Source organism: Ixodes scapularis, unplaced genomic scaffold (genome assembly GCF_016920785.2).
Source record: "Ixodes scapularis isolate PalLabHiFi unplaced genomic scaffold, ASM1692078v2 PGA_scaffold6__148_contigs__length_123643588, whole genome shotgun sequence".
Classification (NCBI taxonomy): Eukaryota; Metazoa; Arthropoda; class Arachnida; order Ixodida; family Ixodidae; genus Ixodes; species Ixodes scapularis.
In genome coordinates this window covers 9,384,949-9,405,080 of record NW_024609881.1, presented here as the reverse complement: position 1 = coordinate 9,405,080, position 20,132 = coordinate 9,384,949, and the positions used below count along the sequence as shown (strand labels likewise).

The 20,132-nt window shown below is 45.5% G+C and overlaps 1 protein-coding gene across 1 annotated transcript in view; it reads left to right on the top strand.

Annotated features, from left to right (window-relative positions):
• Positions 1-20,132, top strand: part of LOC8027869 (fatty acid synthase-like) — a 143,835-nt gene that overhangs the window by 84,842 nt on the left and 38,861 nt on the right. Inside the window, exons 7-12 of the mRNA XM_042294558.1 lie at positions 3,870-4,025; positions 5,222-5,449; positions 6,587-6,776; positions 15,172-15,401; positions 18,119-18,368; positions 18,524-18,879. Of these exons, the coding sequence (XP_042150492.1) occupies positions 3,870-4,025; positions 5,222-5,449; positions 6,587-6,776; positions 15,172-15,401; positions 18,119-18,368; positions 18,524-18,879 (1,410 nt within the window). The remainder of the gene's footprint in view (positions 1-3,869; positions 4,026-5,221; positions 5,450-6,586; positions 6,777-15,171; positions 15,402-18,118; positions 18,369-18,523; positions 18,880-20,132) is intronic.

Sequence of the window (20,132 nt, the reverse complement as noted above, 5' to 3'; positions counted from 1 at the left end):
ATCTTGTCCCGATTCTTTTCAGGCCCTCTTCATGCCTAATTTTTAGTCTCTTTTGTTTGAAACGATCGTCCTCACCCCCTACTGGAATGACGAATACGACTAGACACTCGGTTTATTGTTCCCACGCGTTATACACGTTATGGAAAACATGCGATGTTACAATGTTCCTCAAATTTTTAAGGCGTTAATCCAACTTTGAAGACCTGCTTTCGAAAAAGAAACTAAGGAAAGCTCTACGTCATTCTACCTCCTTTAGTGAAAACCCCTTAAAAGGCCTGTGTTTTTTTTTTCTTTGTTGGTTGCTTTCTTTTGTCGGGTTTAAAAGAACAAGCATCCCTGTTTTTTCTTATGCAACATTTTTTTTAATCTTTATTTTTGGTGCGCATTGTTTTCTTTTCTACTTTTTTCTAACTTTGTAAAGTTATTGGGGTTCGAAAGGGCTGAAGACTGGTAGGTATGCATATACTAGAGCTAATTGATCATACTGATTGGTGCTCCAGAGTACACATCGCGACTCTGTTAGCGCGAACACGACATCGGCGCATTTCCGCATTTTACTTCTAAATAGTATTAGCGAGCACGAAATTTCATCGCTTAGATAGAACTAAATGAGCTCTTTCCGTAGCAATACTAACTTAGATGACATCTCTTGGTTTCAAAGAGAAAAACTGAAAAAACCGGCGATCGCTTGTACGCGCTCTGTAGATACTCTTGATATGTAAAACATAGGACATTCTGGTGTCGCATGACCAACCTCTGAAACTTCACGAACGTTTCTCAAGACTGTGACAAAGCTGACATTTTTTTTTCATTTGTACACTGACTGTTACTGCGACGCTAAAGCTTTTCTTTTTTTTTTCTTCACTTAATACCGATGCGATGCTCCGGCTTTTTTTCTAATAAGTTTCTTGAGGCTACTGCGCTGCTTAACTTTTATTTTCTTAATACTTCACTCGATGTCACTTCAACTTAGGTTCTGTCCCAGAAGCCCTCGATGGCTTTGACGAACCTGCATTAATTTCGACTAGTCTCAAAGAGCAGCAATAAAGCTATCAATATCGTTATTATTATTATTATTATTATTATTATTATATTTTAATAATAATATTTGCATGGGTTCTCGAAGAGTTTAAATGCTTTGGCGGGATGATTCGAGGTATGGGTTGTTTTCAAGGCAGATTTTCGGCCTGGCAAACTCACACCGTTTAGCCAGAACAGGGAGCAGGAGTCTGCAAAGGGGCATATAGATCCGTCGATTGGTTTTAAAAAGGAGGCTGTGTACAAAATTTCATTTTATTGTGATTTATGCTATGGTGGGCCAGACATTCCGCTGCATAAACGACGGCCTGTTTGAACATACGAGAGATGTGAGACATAAGTGCCCAAATTCAGAACTGGTCAAACACATTGGTGAATGCAGTTCGTGTTCCCATTTTTGAAAGAGACCTTAATTTTGTTTAAAAAAAGAGACTCGGATAAAAAATTATAAAAGAAACCTTGAGTATAGGCGACCACGGTAGTTGGCTGAGTCAAACGCGCCAGAGGCCTGTTCTTGCTTTGAGTGCTTGCTGTTGCCTTGCTGTTGTTGCTTCGGTACCTTGGGGGTTTCCGGCGAGTGAGGGAAGGGTGGGGGGCCTATTTCATGAGTGGGCTGGCTCGCGCAGCCTAGAGGAAGCTTATCGTTGAGGTCCTAAAGAACCGGTGGTGTTTCCGGGCGACGGTTCTATCTGGGAGGGGGGGGGGGGGTGGTATCTACATGTCGTGCTCCGTCAAAAGGGCCATGAAACCATATTTCAACTTTTTCCTTCTTAGCTTCCCTCCTCAACTGCTAAGTACCAAACAGTCCAAGAAGACGGAACGGAACGACTCCCCTCATGCTCGGACCCTCGTTTGTGTACACGGACACGGCCATGCTTTTCCTAAATTATCCCGTCACTCAAAACTCGAACAAAAGTTGCTTTCCCTCCTCCATCACCCCGAAGCTGACAGTGCTGTGGAAGCTACGTGCTCGTTGGGCCAGCGACACCTTTGCCACGTAGTCACGCTCCCTCGCGTATACCCTCGCACAGAGAATGAGGTCAGGGTATGAAAGGGAGGCGGCTGATTGGCCCGGCAAGTGCATAGCGTCCACCGCACTGTCAGCTTAGGAGTGAAGGAAATAAGTTAGGTCCGGTGTCTTGTGACGTGCATTTGGGCCCGGTGACGCGCTTTGCGTACCGCGGATGTATCACAATGAAAAACCAGAGAGCTTACGAAGGGAACGATGCACGAAATACTCCGCTGTGTTTTCAAATTTTGGTACTGAAAATCAGTCTTTTGACATACTATCCACTAAACAATAAGCTAATGTAAAATGCCAATCTAAATTCAATTATTCCAGACAAAATTCGTTTCATTGGCGTTTAAACGTTTCATGTGACCAATAGTTTAATAAACATTTACCCGACGTTCCGAGACCAGTCCGATCTCTTGTTCACGGGTGAGTAACGGAAAGAACAGGCGTGGCTTAAATGCACATACCGTTGTATGGGGCTTTGCTGACGTCAAGCAGTCCCGAGACGTAGCTGCTGGGCAGGGAGCCCGAAGAACGAAACCCGTTCCCCTTTCAGCGTTGGATGAACCAAGACCCAGCGAAGAGGCGCTTTCGCCGAATCCTCTCCAAGGCCAGCACGGTGCTTCTCTCGAAGTCGACTGTATGGCCGGCTGCTTTCGCGTGCTCCGCGAGAGCGCTTACCTCCACATCCTTTTTCCGGACATCGTATTTCTGTCGCGTAAGCCTCTGTGCGAAGTTCTTACTTTTGCAAGCGTAGGAGGCCGGGCAACCTTTATATGGGATGCCATAGACCAAACCTTGGACCTTTTCTTTAGGGGGCCGATCCTTCGGGAGGGGGGTGGCAATGACCAAGTGTTGACACGGGCCTGAGTCTGGACCCCGTAGCGACCGAGGACGGCGGAAAGGGCCTCGATGGTGCGGCTAATGTAGGGCACACAGACGCGATGGGAGGGGGGAACACGGCGCCCTACGTTTAGATGCCATGAACTTTCGAGAATCCGAACAATGAACCGTCGAGGGTAGCCGTTCTTACGAAATTCGATGTTATGACCTTGATTTCCTAATGGAGACTTCTTTGAACAGCAGGTGACGAAGGCGCGCCTGAACAGCTCAGAGGCCGCCGACGCTTTATGAAACCGGGAATGGTGGGAATGAAAACCAAAATATCTGCCAGGCTAGGTTGGCTTCATGGAAACAAAGAGGTTTAGCTGACTGCCAATCCTGGTTACCAGTACAACCAGAAAAGGAAGCGAACCTTTCTAATCGCGGCTGGGGGGGGGGGGGGGGGGGGGGAATGTCTCCTTCCTTCTTCTTTTATTTCTGCTTTCGTGTGAACTTGTATTTATTGACGTCCTCCTGTGAATAATCATTGCTGCGTTTGAAATTTTGTGTTGTTTTCTCCGTTTTTTTGTTTGTACCGGTCTCACATTTTCATTTAATAATGTTTGCTATCCGGCTCGCCTGTGTATTGTATATGTAAAGCGTACGATAGCTTAGGTGCATTCGTTTTGCCACGATGGATTGAAGTTATTCGAGCGCTCGTCAGCTTCATTTATTTTGATAGAATGCACAATGTTTTATGCAAAATAAAGCTAGGAAATAGCTAGGTGCAGGCCTTGGAAGAGAGGTTGTGCTGCTTCCTTGTGTATTTAGAAGTGTTGTCAGTGATATGGTCCTATAGGGACCGCCAATGTCCACGTCGGTCATTCCGATAGACGAAATGCCTGGGACCTTTTCCTTCATATTATAGTCAACTCTGGTGTCGGTGGTCTTGCATGGATGAGAATGCTCACGGCAGACCCGTGTCCCCTCGCAGGCCACCCTGGACCGGCTGGAGGCGGACGGACCCCTGCCGGACCCTGCCTACGCTTTGTTGAACCGGGTCGGGCAGCCCAGCGTCAACCAGTTCCCGTTCCGCGGCTACTCCGTGGTGGCCGTGGACGGTTCCCGCGAGCCCATCAAAGGGGTCGAGGTGAATCCCAGCCTTCCTCTAGTCTCGGTGCCCCAGGCAGCACAGGCCCTGCGCTTGTTGCGTCGGGGGAGGTGTTCTTCAACGGACGTGTCTCTCGCACTTTCCTCGAGATCGGGGCTAGCCCCGAATGTGCGGTCCAGTACCAGTGGATTTTGTGCGAATAGAGCCAAATATTGAGCTGCCATTCTTTCTCCCAGAAATTGTGTCATCGTAGCTAGCGTTTTTTTAAAAATAGAGGCACGCATGAGGCCTGTGCACAAGGCGTGTTCTGCAGGGCATGTGCAAGCCACGTGAAGGACTTGTATAATACTTGTCCAAGGCATGTGCATGGAATGCACAAGGCATATGCCGGGAATGCCACAGGACATGAACCGGGAATGACACAAGGCATGTGAAAGGCATATGCAAGAGAATCGTCAGAGCCTTCCGTTTTACAGTGGTAGCTGTTGGTCCTCCTTTCCGGCAAAAAGTGTTTATATGTGAACGCAAAAAGCCACTCTACAGCAGAGTCACTGCTCTTCATCTCCTCGTCATTCCTCACAAAAGGGAAGGCTCTCTCTCGCCCCCCTTTCCCTCCCACCTCCCTTCCCCTTTGTGGACCCCGCTGTTTCGAAAAACCCACGTCACCATGGGGAGAGCGCTCTTCACCACCCCATCATTCTGCTACATCCACATCCTTTCTCGCAACGACCTCTCTTCCTCCCCCCCCCCCCTCCCCCCCGCCATCCGGCAGCTCCTGTTGCATAAAGGCCCACAAGGTCGCGCTGTCCGGACACGCTCCCTCGCCTCCCCACTGCCGCCGCCCAGGTTCCGTTCTCGTGTCTCTCCGCCCCTCTACGGAACAGTGTGCATACATTCTTCCACCGCAGGTGCAGTCACGGGCGCTCCCGTTTTAAAAGAACGTTTCAGCAAAAAATGAGCACGTCTGTGTTTTTAACACCTGCAACATCTCGCGCAATCGTCCCATTAAAGTGTACATTGTTTCACACACGCCTCCTACATCACTTCCACTGAAAGCAAAGACATATAGTACTGCGCACCGGCTGAAAGCGAATCTCCTTGAACGTGCCTTTTCACAATGCTGGGCTGTCAATCGCATAGCAGACTTTCTGGGGTCGTTTGCCATTTTTTTTGTCCCCTACCGCACCCGAGCTGAGTGTGCGTCCTGACCGTTGCCCCTTTTCCCCACGCTATAGCATGCCCCATCTGAGAAGCGGCCGCTGTGGTTCGTCTTCACGGGGATGGGCTGCCAGTGGAACGGCATGGCCCGCCAGATGATGCAGTTCGACGTGTTTGCCGACTCCATCCGGCGGTCCCACGAGCTCCTGGTGCCCTTCGGCATTGACCTTGTAGATCTGATCACCAGCGATAACGCCAGCAACCAGACAATGATGCCTCTCTTAGTCTCCATCGCTGCCGTGCAGGTAAGCAGAACCCAAGCTCCCTTTCTAAATTGGGGCTCTCTATAGAGAGCCGCGATTTAGAAAGGGAGCTTGGGCTGTTTTTTTATAGCGAACAAAGAAAAAAAAACATTTTCGGAGGATTCGGGTTTTACTCTTTCCGGCGTGTTATTTAATATCTCGTAATTCGGAACAGCTAATCGGAAAACGGCAAATGGAGCTGATGTTAAATCCATAATTCTACACTTTTCCGTCTCCAGTGGGGCGACGTCGTTTCCGTTCGATTTTCAATTTACAATTTTCTACACCGATGCAGGCTGGCGCAGGCAAATCGAACGAGCCCATCACATATTCCAGTGCTTTACGCATGTTTTTTCGTCTTGATGGAATGAGCTTATAAGCAGCATTCGTTTCATATCACCAAACTTCTTGTAACATGTTAGGAACAATTACTCTGCTGCACTCATACGGTCCCGTTTTATAACATCTAACATTTTTTGAGTCATGCTTTTTGTAGCAAAAACAACAGGCACCAACTTTTTAGAGAAGAAATATCTTGTTTCGCTTAAAATGGAGAATATTAGGTGAACCAAATAGACCCGGGCAACGGCTTGCCCGTAACGACACATCCGTCCGCGATGTCAAAATGCCCCCCGAGCACGACCCGTAAATTCACTCCTGGCCGGAGTGCAGCTGCACCGGGGAGGTAAAGACGAGAGCAGAACATCACTAAGCGCCGACATCTGTGGTCCCGAGAGGAAGAGAGAGAAAGAAAGACAGAAATTTAAAGAAAGGAAGGAGACAATAATTTGGAGGCGTGTTCGTTTCGCCACGACGAGTTGTTAGAGTGCTTGTCATCTCTGTTTAATTTTGTGCAATACACGATGCCAGTGTTATCATAGAAAATAAAGCTAGAACACTAGGTACAGAGCTTGCAAGTGACGTTTTGCCGCCAATTTGTGTACACTAAAACATCGCCAGCAATATGGACCCACTGCGACCACCGACGTCTGTGTCTGTGCCCCTCCGTTCCGAAGCGACCGAAATACCTGGGACTTTGCCTTCTACATAATTATACAGTACCTCTATAAGCCACGCGCGTCTGTTTTCCGTCTTCTTGGGCGTAATTAGCAAGACGGGACACGTTGCGCTTTCCCGCAGGTGGCGCTGGTATATATGCTGCAGGCGGCGGGGGTGGAGCCGGACGGCATTGTGGGTCACTCGTTGGGCGAGATCGGCTGCGGCTTTGCCGACGGTGGCTTCACGGCCGAGCAGACGGTCCTGTGCGCCTATTGGACCGGGCGCTGCGCCGAGCTGTGCATCCTGCCCAAGGGAGCCATGGCTGCCGTCGGTCAGTCTTTTCTTCTCTGAACGGGTTGTTGTCTTCAGGTTGTCAGGTCTGGACATGAGGTTTATGTGTGTTGTCGAGGCTGTTGGCAACTCCCTTAAGTCCAAATACACCGATGTCTCGTTAGTATTGTGCAAAAAGTGGATTTTGTTGTTTGAAGCGAATTCGAAACAAAAAGTGGCTTTGGCCTATTATTTTCTAGTGGAATGTCGTCGAATAGTTTCTCCGAGGCATACACTACCGTTCACCGTGCCTAAACGAAAAGGCAGCTTCAATGGGACTCTCAGAAATCTCTCAAACAAAAAGAAAAGACTGTTCCGGGCCGCAAAACTTTCTGTGCATTCCATTGCTGAACATGACTGGGCAGCGTATCTTTCAATCGCTGCTGAATACAAGGCAGCTATTAAAGAGGCTAAACTTTGTTTCTTCAACAGTACCTTGCCCTCCATGTTAATAATAATAATAATAGGCTTATTTTCTAACAAAAGGTACAGTGTTGGTGGGGGCTTTGGGAAAAAGTTGTTCATAAAGCTTAACTAGTCCTAAGCCCCCATAACTTCAGCAGCTACAAGCAGCGTGCATGGAAAAAAGGAAATACACTGAGAACACTAAACAAAAAAGAGATTTAACAGTCGGCAATGAGATATATGAAACTAAAGAAAATAAGCAGACACTATAGCAAAACGCCACTTGCATGCATCGTTCAAGGCACTGTAACAAAATATTCTGGCATACAATATTTAAGAGCAGACAAAACGAGCACCGCCCCACATCATTGAAGAAAAAACGAGAAAAAATGGTCTACGTTAATTAATTGTACAATATACAAAACACAAGCATATTCCCCTTTACAAAATATAGTAGAAAAAATACACACAAAGGCACCGTTCAATCGTGGCCGATTTGCCCAGAGAGTATCACGTCCCGCAAGGTACGTACCGATAGCTTGTCAAGTTCTATGTTGTGCATATGAAGGTGGTTAAGGATGGTCGGTAGTGTGTATGCTATGTGTAATTGCCGTAATTTGTTCTAAAAAGAGGCACTTGCCAGGGTGGCAGAATACGCTTTTGGTACGAGTGTACTCTTTGTGTTAGATTCGCTAAATATTCAAGATGATGTACATGGATGTTTTTTCAACCATATATTTTGCGCAAAGGCGATATCTATGCAAATCAATAATTTTCATCACCCACTGAAGTGAAAAGTGAATGCATTGTATATTCGAGTGCGAATTTGCAAATACTTCTTAATATCTTTTTTTTGCATTATGAAATTTTTTTTTACAGCTTGTAAAGGTAGGTGTGCCCCATACTAGATGATCATAGTTTATATGGAAATAAAATAATGAACTATATATTAGCAACTTTACCTTAAGTGAAAATATGTGTTTATTACGATATATCAAGCCAACAGCGCTAGACAATTTGGATATACTGTAATTAACGTGATCATCTCATGACATTGTCTCTAAGAAAAAATACCCAATGTTTTAAAAGAAGCGACTAACTGAATTCTAAAAGAGTTTAAACTTATGGTCTTGTTTATGTCAACTGGTTCATTCTTTGGGCGAAATATCACTGCCTTAGTCTTATTTATGTTTATTTTTAAAGCGTTACATTTGCTCCAATTCGCTAGTGTTTCTAGCGCATCATTCACGGTATCTATGAGATCTGAGGTGGTATCACCTGTAAAAAATAAACTAGGGTCGTCAGCATAAATAATTAACTTCGTTGATCGGCTGATATTTACAATGTCATTTACGTAAAGGTTGAATAAAAAAGGGCCAAAGATGCTTCCCTGGTGAACGCCTGACCGTATAGATTTTATTGCTGACGAATAGCCATCAATATGTACGTATTGCTGACGAGAAGACAAATATGAATTTATAAGTAGTAACAATTGACCACGGAAGCTATACATTTCTAATTTTTAAATAGCAAATCACGATCAAGATAGTCAAAGGCTTTCATAAAGTCAATGATTACACCGAGAGTTTGTTCTTTATTTTCAAAGTTCTTGAGAATATATTCTTTCTGTGCAAGAAGAGCAAATTTAGTGGACCGCTGTCTGCGGTAGCCAAGTTGAGGTGGACTTACTAGGTTATGATTATCTGCAAATGAAGTCATTTGTAGTAGTAAAATTTGTTCTAAGCCCTTCGAAAACACCGGCAAAATTGAAACCGGTCTATAATTACCTAGTTCACCTTTATTGCCTTTCTTATTTAAAACCTTTACTTTTGCCTGTTGCATTCGCTTGGAGAACACGCCATTTTGCAAGGAGAGGTTACTTATATGAGTCAGACAAGGGGAAATAATATATATTACATTCTTTAGAGGCTTATTTGTAAGCCGCCGGCGTCACAACTTGCACTGTTTTTAAGTGCACTGAAGACAGATATTACCTTTATATCAGTAACGGGACTATGGAAAATGAATGCACAATATCGACATTCTATAAACTTGCAAAAATCTGGGTCTGGGGTGTCTTTAACTAAATACACAAAATAATCATCGAATACATTCTCTAGTGCTTTTGCTGTTACTTCTTCATCATATTTTATCGTTTCTACTTGTTTCGGGGTACATGTACGATTTAGGGCAGAGTTTAGTTTTTTTTATACAATATCAATTCTATTATCACACGTCAAAACGAAATGAACAGAATATGGTTCTCGAGCGTTTCCAAGTTCTCTGTTTAACTGGGTGCGCAGCAATCTTCAGCAATTTTAGAATACTGTAAACCCCTCGAAGAAAATCTTCCTACAGCTAAGAAACATTGACGGTGAAATGATAGAAACAAGCGACTGTGCAGCTTTATTTTAAAAAAAAATTCACTGAGCCCTTCTCTAGTGTAGATGACTTTGACTATCCTGATTTAAGCCGGCCGAGTATTGGTATCATGGACCCCATTGACGTTGAATGTATCGGAGTTCTGAGAATTATTGATGATTTAAAAATGTCGTCATCAAGTGGTGTGGATAATATTCATTCAAGTTTCTAAAAAATACTTCAATGTACCCCTCTATTGTTTTGACTAAACTTTTTCGTCAATCACTTGAACTCGGCACCATCCCGGAAGACTAGAAAACGGGGAAAGTGATCCCTATCCATAAAAGGGGCGATAAATCCTGCTCTAATAGTTACCGTCCAATCTCGTTAACAAGCATTCCTTGCAAAATTTTAGAACACATAACACATTCCCACCTCGTCAAATTTCCTAACGCGCATAGATTTTTCACCCCTGCTCAACACGGCTTCAGGAAACAGTTTTCACGTGAATCTCAACTTTTAACTTATTCACAATAGCCATACCTCACTGGGTTGTTCAGCTTAGGTTGATTGCATATTCTTGGACTTGGCTAAAGCATTCCACAGCGTTTCACTTAAGCTCCTTTTGTATAAACTAAGTGCAATCAACATTGATAGTCAATTATTGGCTTGGATTAAATCCTTTCTATCTAATCGCTTCCAATTTGTTTATGTCAACGACAATAACTTGCACCCCTGCCCCGTAACTTCTGGTGTCCCACAAAGCTCTGTTTTAGGTTCTCTTTTGTTCCTAATCTTCATTATTGACCTTCCAGCACATGTCTCATGAACCATTGGTCTTTTAGCTAACGATTGCTTCATTTACTCTGAAATAACTAATTATTCTGATGTTCAATCATTACAGACGGACCTTAACAGTATTTCGCGCTGGTGTGCTGAATGGAAAATGAAACTCAATATCAATAAGTACAAATCCATGAGAGCCTCACGTCAAAATAACACCTGTCCGTCTTACCACATTCACCATGTTTTACTGGAACCCGTAACATCATATAAATATCTTGGCGTATACATAAATAGCAAACTTTCTTATAACACTCACATTGAATATGTAACTAAGACAGCTAACTGCATGCTATGCTTTCTTAAACGAAATTTCTCTTTGGCTCCCCTGTCCTCAAAACTGACTTTTTATAAATCGCTGCTTTCCAGTAACCTAGAGTACGCTGCTGCCCTTCGGGATCCGCCCAAATCACTTACGTTAACGCTTGAAGCCGTTCAAAACCACGTCCGATTCATTTTACATAACTATCATCGCACATTCTGCGTGACTGAAATGAAAAACACTTTGGGCCTGCCTATCCTCTCTCTCCGCAGAAAAGTATCCAGGCTATGCTTGTTTCATAATGTTTATCATTATAACCCGGAATTACGAAAACGTTTGATAACTGAACCCTCTTATGTTTCTTCGCGTATCGATCATCGAAATAAACTAGCAATACTTCCCTGTCGCACATCAAGTTTTTACCATTCTTTCATACCAATGACATCTTTGACCATTCTGATGTTAGCCTGAGACTGAGGCAGGAAAAGAGGAAGTTTCAAAGTAGAAGAAAAAAAAGGAACAGTCGAGGATACGTCTCTATAACGCTTGATTATGAAACAAAGATACATCTTTGAATCGGAATCGCCTTCCCGCTCACATCGTCGACATAGTGGAAAGTGTCGAGTTTAAAGATGCCGTTTGTAACTACACTGTTAGCAAGTACCGTGTATTTAGCAACTATTTGGGGTGAAAAACACGCTACTTAAGCAAATTACCATAAATTTATACCTTGAGTAATGTATAATTCATTCAAAAATCATGCGAGGTTGTAAAAAACGTGTTTTGGTTCGGTCATACACGCAACGCCGTGTAGCCGATTTCGAAAACACGCATCACCCCCGACGACGACCGCAGCACTGCCGGCTATCGAAGCACCGGAATGCTTGGGGACACACTTAAAAAGCACCGTTGAGACAAATGCCGCGGAAAGAAACATGTCTCGGAGACAGATATGCACCAAAAGTAATTACGCCATGTCGCGGGACGTGGCGAACCCCGCGCTTACCGCGCTCGCTGCCATTCCTGCCATTGAGTCTGGTCGATGGCAATGCGGCTTCTCTCATGTCGCCCATTTTTGTATTTATTTTAGGGTTCTTGATAATAGTTGCATACATACCACAAATAAAATTATGGGCCTAACTACTCGTTCTAAACAGTTAAAATGAATCTAAAAAGCGTGCCCTAGATCTGAACACGTGATATTGCAGTCGGTTTCGTTTTGGCTTCAACCCTTCAACTGCAAGCGAAGGCGCCGCCGCTTCTTATGCAGCCTTCTCAGAATTTACGTCGCTCCGTGGTGGCCGCCGTATTAAAAATGTACACCAGTTGCTGCATCTGTAGGTCATCTTTAAGTTAGAGCTGACAGAGAAAACCTGGCCACGGCGCAACGCCGATGTACGCTGGAAGCTAGAGCCGGTTTGCTTTCGTTACTTTCGTTTGGTCGGTAAAAATCTGGCAACAACGCACGTTTAGCATGGCTCCGGTATTGTTTCGGTTTGTCGGGACGCTAGAAGCTCGTAGGTCTGCAAGCACATGTTGCGAAGACGTGACCGGTGAAGTGCCCCTGTGATGTTTCCGGAAGACGGAAAGTATCAATCGTAATCGTTGTGTGTGCTTTGAAAGCGAAGGGAGCCACAGGGTCCACAAGTGCGCAACCACCAGCCAAGGTTCGCGACAGTGCGGCGTTGACTTCGGTTCTGTTTGGTGCAACACCGCGATGCGAAAAAGAGCTGAAACGTTCATCGTGTGTGGTGCGGCGCTTTGTATTCCGGGTATGTTTGAACCGCGCTTTCAACACGGAGCGCAAATTGTTTGTTGCGGGGTGGAGGTTCAACGGGTTCGGTCCCATCGTCTTCAGCTCATCCGGTCCAGCTGGTCCGGGAGGACGCAGTGAGCGTTTTTAAAAGTAAATCGTCCTTCGTTCCGTTTCAAACTGTGGAAGTATCCCGACACATACCGTGAGTAAGAAGCAGCGGGCGTTTTCAACAAAATTACGTCATTTTAATTCAATAATGAACTCCAAAAAAACGAAGGAGTGCGAGATCTGTTAAAATGTTTCGAGGTACCTGTAAAGCGACTCGCCTCTTCTAGGATGTAATATTATACAGCCGAAGGCACTCGTTAAATCTCCAACTTTATTGTCCGTGTAGCATTTATGCTTCTAAGCACTGGTGACATAAACAAGCTCAAGAGGCCTGCAAAAACGGTGCGACCGGAAGTCACTTGGGACGCGAGCGGAAGTTCTTTTTTTTTTAACAGGAGAAGGGTCTATATCAAAAGATTCGCTAAAGAAAATTCGGCAGAGACACTTAAGACTGCTTACGTGTGGAAATCCGAAAGTATTACAGTCCCTTTGGTGTGATGTTCTTTTATCAAAGTTTTCGACACCTATCAAAGTTTTTTCTGCCGATTCGGTGTGTGACGCGCAGGAGGCAGCGCGCTATTATTATGCATTCATGAAGTGGCACCAATTCTTCCCCATTGGCTGCGCTATCACGTGCCCAATGACGCAAGCACTAGTACCAGCTTCAATCATTCCAAAAACACGGGGGTTGCCATGGCATGGAGAAGCGTGCTTTTCTCGCACTCCGGAGGGCCGGGTTCGATTCCCACCTAGACTGACATGCAGAGAATTTTCTCTTCAAAGCTATTAACTTTCTTTGTTTACGCGAACGTCCCTGAGAAATTTGACGTTAATCCGAGCATTTGTTTACATGTTTTCCCTCTTTGCGCGGTTGGACATTTTTAGTATCATTGCTTGGTCACGCCGCCGACGATGCCGGGTTTTTCCGTAATCGAGCATATCATCCTTTCGCATTAAAAGGAAATTCACTGTCCCAAATATTTTTATAAATGAAAGGCTTGTGGCATCACTTCCCACGCCGCAAGCTGTCGTCGCGACGACAGCTTGCGCAACATTAATCTTTACCGCGAAACGTATGCAATGAGAGCTGCACGCTTGGCATTGTTGTCAGGAGCGCCTTATTATCAATTATCTGGTTCGGATGCCTATTTTATGCTTCTTTTTTATTGAAACGAATGATGTGCTGTATGTGGTATGTGTGATATGCACTTTTCACTTCATTCGCTGAAAGACATTTTCCGTGAGAACGGCGACACGCAAAATTTTCAGAAATCCGAACTGCGTGTGCTGTACAGCTTGGCTGTAGCAAGCACGAATGAGGAGCTTCGGTTATCAAGACATAGCTGCCCATATTTTTCTCTCGCATAATCGGAGAGGGATAGCCCCGTCGAGTGCGCTTCTCACTGAGCACCTGTGCACTGCGGAGATACAACGGGTGTTGCTTCCCCGCAGTGCACAAGTGCTCGGTGTGAAGCGCACTCAACGGAAGTTAACTCGCCGCGATCACCCCCTCGATAAGCATGAATATCACAGTTCATATCGAAGCGAATATGGAATAGTGTATAATTTGAAACTGCTATTAGAATGTTTGAATATTTGCGCAACACTGCTTGTTAGTGGTTACAATAGATGGCTCCATTTCCTTAAAGAAGCATCCCTAATGTGAGTGGTCCATAAAAACAAGACATAATTGCACACATTTATCCAGTTCGTCCCAGAGAATGTTGTCTATATTTAGGAACTTTCGTCTTTGGATAAACCCCACATATTCTGATATTTTCACCCCAAACATGTCGTATAAAATGCAAGTTGAATCCAATTTTTCCCGAATTCAAAAATTGCAATATTTTCACATTGGTTGACCTAGGAGTATGAAGCTCCAAATTGAACAGTGGGGCTAGTTGATAGCGTTTATTTGTGTATTACGCGTAATTTTTCTCGTGTCAGTGTCTTTAATTGTAATCCTTCAAAAAATAATATAATAAAATCATTAATGGAACCTGTTTAAAACGTGCACGACAGTAGCAAAGCAAAAGCTTTCAAATTACATTTTCTGAAGAAAAAAAATTTGCTTTGCAAAGGCAGTTTTAGTGAGAAATCGCTCGAGCCACTCTTAAGAACCCAATAAATCACATGAAAGCGGAGCCCTTCTGATGCCATCAATTCATTAACGTTGAGATACTGCAGACTGGTGGCGATGGTCGATAAAGGCAATAGGAAATTACTTGGGAGCTGTTTTGTCAATGTTACCAAAGAAAACCGTAATGTTAGTAAAAACCTGCTTGTTGTACAATCTTTTAATCGAAAATCACTAAAAGATGGTACTTTTCCCTGGCGATGCAACGTCTCTGAAAAAGACGACATTTTGGAAATTGGGAGCAATTCAAACGATAGTAACTGCTAGAAGTGAGCTGCCCTAAAACAACCATTGACTTCGTGGTCTATTGGTGTTACGCTATTGCGCGTTACCTCAGACTTCGGAATTTCGACTGATATTGTTGTGTTTTGCAAACGGAGGTTGTGATGTTTAGGTAACGTTGTGTCAATGAACATTTTTTGTCCTCAACCAACCAATGATCGGGAAATTTCTACGGAGCCGTACTGGGCACGGTCAGCGATCTCTTGCCCTAAACGGAGGGACCTCTGTCCGGCCTCACCCAGGCCTGACCTGGGAGCAGGCGAAGCAGCGTTGCCGCAACGGAGTGATCCCGGCCTGCCACAACGCTGAGGACTCGGTGACGGTATCCGGCCCAGCTGAAGCGGTGACCCAGCTGGTGGTACAGCTCAAGGCGGAGAATGTGTTTGTACGGGAGGTGAGGAACGTGGACGTGGCCTTCCACAGTCACTACGTGCAACCCGTTGGGCCGGCCCTGCAGGAGGCCCTCGAGAAGGTAAGGCCCGCTCTCCTTTGCTGACTCCAAGGCACACCCACCGCCGTTCTCGAGTATTCTCGTTTCCTGGTTTAATTTATTTGTCTCGCGGTATCCTCACTTTTTGGAAAGTGTTAATCTAGGCAAACTCTGTTTCGGTTTGTTCCGTCGCAATTCCAAAACGGTGAACTTTTCCCGTTCGACTCCGCGCCCCGTTGCAAACAAACGGAAATGTATAACTTAAAAATTAATTCTCAATCCGAAGACTGTGAAAATAGGAAAGTTGCGGTTCGCGGTTCTGAATAAACTACGACTTCCTCCTTAAAGGGTAACTGCAAATGAAAAAAAGCGTTTTTTTTTAACAGTCAAATTGGAACTAGCATGTCACAAAACATTTTTTTCCGCTAAAAAGAAGTTTTGCAGCATTATTTATTGCGCGAGACCAACTTTAGTTTCCGGCTATGTCATCCGCAAAGTTGGTAATTCTGAAATGGCAAAGCCTTCGGACCACTTAACATTACAATGTGCGTTGAACAAGGTCTTAGACTGGTGTAAAGAATGGCAGATACTTATTAAAAGAGACAAAACAGTAGCCATGCCCATAAAAACAAAAAAGAAACACATTATGATTTATTCTGATTACATCAACGGAAACATAATACAAAACGTGCACGAGTGCAGGAATCTAGGGGACATGCACATAAACGCAGTGGTCAAAAAAACGCCAACGAAATTGTGGTGCCTAAGAAGGCCACCTAAATAAGCATTCCTGGATAATAAACTGTTGTCCTACACAACACTTCTCCGGCCTGTGCGTGAATATGCTAGTCGTGCTTGTTTCCCCTTGACAAGCATTAACCTGTTCTTTTTTTTTTTTTTTTGTTCTATGATCTATGTTCTATACAAAACTTGAACGAAGTGCAGAGGCTCGCTGTAAGGTTCAGTACCAACAGGTTCGGCCCGCGTGATTCACCCTCTGAGCTGTGTAGAGGGCTCGGCGTGCAGCCACTAGAAGTTAAGGGCTAAGCTCACGAGATTGAAGCTAATTCGAGGAACAACCCCATACATCACTAAAACAGAAAAATCCAACTACCTCATTCCCGACGATGGAAGAGCAAACTGTTCAAACTTTGGGAAATTATTCGAGGAGTTCCAACCTAAAAATAATTGCTTTCTATTTTCATATTTTCTTCTAGCAGTCCAGGACTAGAACGGTTTGCCCGAACACGTTGTCGACGCTAGCTCACTAACATACTTCATGAATGATGTTGAAGCGCACTTGATGCAAAAATACAGTGTCTCATCCACTCCGTTTATTTCATATATTTCTTACCCTCTGTATAACACTGTTTTCTTCGTACTGTGGTTATCCATGCGTGTTTTTGTACCACCCTACGGAAATCATTCAATGAGGATTAGTGGTATTCATAAATAAATAAATATATAATAGAACGTCATTGATACGTTTCCGATTTTCACGTTTTCCCGACTTTGAGCTTCAAAACTGCCAGTCCCGGCGAGCTTCCAGCACTTAAGGTCCTTCTTCTTGTTCGCTTTTTACGTTTTCCTACACTATACGTTTGTTTTTGTTTTTATATTGCGGTCCTTTCAGGAACGTATCACCGAGGTTCTACTTTATTATCTTAACTCCATGGCCCAAACAGGCTGCCTGCTCTTTAGTTTTGCTGAATTTTTTTTTTTCGATGCGACTACGAACCATTTACTTTATTTCCCAGCCTATAGTCCACGCCCGGTGTATAGATCAACGTGCCTTTTACATATAAGCCCACGTTTGCCCACGCCAAATGTGGGCACTACACGTGGGCAGAAACCAGATTAGCAGGACATGTAATGTCTTCACCTGCACCGTGCCGACATTGGCGGCACCTCAGCGGCACGACGTCGAAGCCGTGCACTGGTGTATATTCTGAAGAGACAAAGTTCGGTCGAAAAAGAAAATATTTTTTCTTAGATCGTCTGTACCCAGACTAACAATTCCTATGCAAAGCACATCTTGGAAAATACCTGCTTCATTAGCTCACAAAAAATCTTTGTATAGAGTCCCCCTGTAGATAGTGTGCACTCCATAAGACTTTTAAACATGTACAGTTTATTCGTCATAATGCAACACCCAAGACTATGGTGCGGAAAAATTAAGAAACTCAAGTCGAAGAAAAAAGACAACAGTAGGAGAACGTCTCAAACGCAGCTAAAATTGTTTATCTTTCTCACTCCTTATACGTATACACCCGGTGATGATATCACCGACTTTTTGACAGATACACTCTTAGTAGACACAACAACCGAATGGCCTTTTAATATTAGAACCCATTCAACTAAACTGTACAACCTTTTTTTCTCAATGGCTGTGACTAGAAGACGCTCTTTTACATTCAGCTAAAGTATGCAACTTTTATTCAGAACGGCTATGACTAGAAGACACTTTCTTTTTTAACTAAAGACTAAAAATCTATCTAAAAACATATTTGGAGGAGACACAGAAAAACATTGACCTTGTACACTGAAGATTAAAAAAAAGCGAAATTTGCCCTCCTCATAAAAAATGATAATGTATAATTTGTTTATTTTTGCATTTTATTCGACTTAAAAGTTTCTTAACTTTTCCCGCATCACATTCTTAGCTGTTAGATTAGGATTAATTAGTGCCAGCTCGCCAGCACACTCAGTTATTTCGTTAAGGTATTGCACTGACTATAGTTTGAGAAATATAGTAAGAGCCATTTAATGCCCCTGGACGCCGTCCGCTTTGTACTGGAGGGGGTACGAAAACAAGACCCGTGGGGTTAACAAAAGTGTCAATCCCTGTCATCCATACTGCTCACGCTGTCCGCTCGGCGTTGCCTGCAGGTTCCCAGGAGAAGCGGGAGTTCCTGAAGCGGCGCTTCCCACAACTGCAGGACCGCAACTTCGCAAACTCTCGGGACCTTTCCTTCGAAGAGCACATCCTCAGCGAGACCGAGGGCAGGGGTGAGTCGGTGTTTGGCGTTTGCCCCGCACCGAGACCCCGGGCCTCGACGGCCGTCCTACTTCCCGCGTTTACCAGACGAAAGGACTGTGCGAGAAAAACGGCTAGCTCTGGGAGCTTGTGGGAGTGGGCCATGAACCCTCTCGTGCACCCCCAGGGGTGGACCTGGTGCTGAACTCGCTGGCAGAGGAGAAGCTGCAGGCGAGCGTGCGCTGCCTGGCCACCCACGGCCGCTTCCTGGAGATCGGCAAGTTCGACCTGTCCCAGAACAACGCCCTGGGCATGGCGGTGTTCCTCAAGAACGTCAGCTTCCAGGGCATCATGCTGGACGCCCTGTTCGGGGACGACCCCCGGGTGGCGGTGGACAAGCGCCGGGTGATCCAGCTGGTGCGCGAGGGCATCGCCTCAGGCGCCGTGCGGCCCCTGGACGCCGTCCGCTTCACCCGGGACCGCGTCGAGGAGGCCTTCCGCTTCATGGCCTCCGGCAAGCACATGGGCAAGGTGGTGCTCGAGGTGGGTGTCCCACGCCGCTCGTCCTGACCGTGGCGTTGCCTTTCTCGTACACCGTCCTCTTTGTCACACGAAGACTGTCTTCGGACACGGACAGACAGAGTTGCAACATACTTGAGGCATGTCTTCAGGTAATACTGTTGTGTCCGCAGCGAGTGTCTGTTTGCACTGGGTCGCAGCAATCACAGTTGTGACTGCTTGCAATCGAGTGCATAATGACCTATCGCAATATCTTACGAGGTGACACGCTGGCGCCATCTAAGAGGTAAGCGTTGAACTGCGTTTTATTAGAGTGAAGGTATCGCAGGATTTTGAGGTCAAATGTATATATATATGTATATATAACGGGCATGGTGGCGGGAGGCCGAAGGCGTGGGTATATAACTCAGAAGAAAAAACCCTTAGTGAAAACAACAACAACGGACGATTTAATCTTCGACGTTTCGGCCGGAGTCCGGCCTTTGTCAGGAAGTTCTTCCTGACGAAGGCCGGACTCCGGCCGAAACGTCGAAGATTAAATCGTCCGTTGTTGCTGTTTTCACTAAGGGTTTTTTCTTCTGAGTGATATATATATATATATATTGTCAGGAAGGTGAAGACGGCGACGGGGCAGTGGCGCGCTCGTCCATCTCGCGCCAGGCCCCACGGGCCGGCTCGGCCTCCATAAATCCTTCGTGTGTTCTATCATCGTGTACTGTCCTGTCCTTTCTGCTGCCGACAGCATCACCCTAACAGTATGGTGGAGGTGCGGAGCCATCCTCATCTCCTTCATTGAACATCGGCGTCGCTGTGATCCTATGAACCCGCCTCGTTGAGGCAGTCATCCGCAGCAGCAGACCAAGCACCAGCCCATGGCTCCGTCGCCCAGCCCCCGCCCAGACGCCATGACAAGCCGAATCGGACGAAGCCGCATCAGACGAGGCCGACAGACGATCCCCCGCCCCTATCCCCAGCCCCCGACGCTCCGACGCTTCTGAGTGACGTGAGTCCCCCAGCCCGGGCCGTGCCGTCGTGCGGCTGGTGCAGAGGTCGGTGACGCTGCGGAAGAGGCCGAAATTCAACGTTTCCATCTTCATCGCCACCCTCGCTGTCGGCAGCCGTCCTTTGTCCTTCTGTGTGTGTGGCGTTGTAAGTGTGCTTTATGTGTTCATTTATTCACCGGCCGGGTCGGCCCTTTTCGTCGGAGGGAGTACTGTCAGGAAGGTGAAGACGACGACGGGGCAGTGGCGCGCTCGTCCATCTCGCGCCAGGCCCCA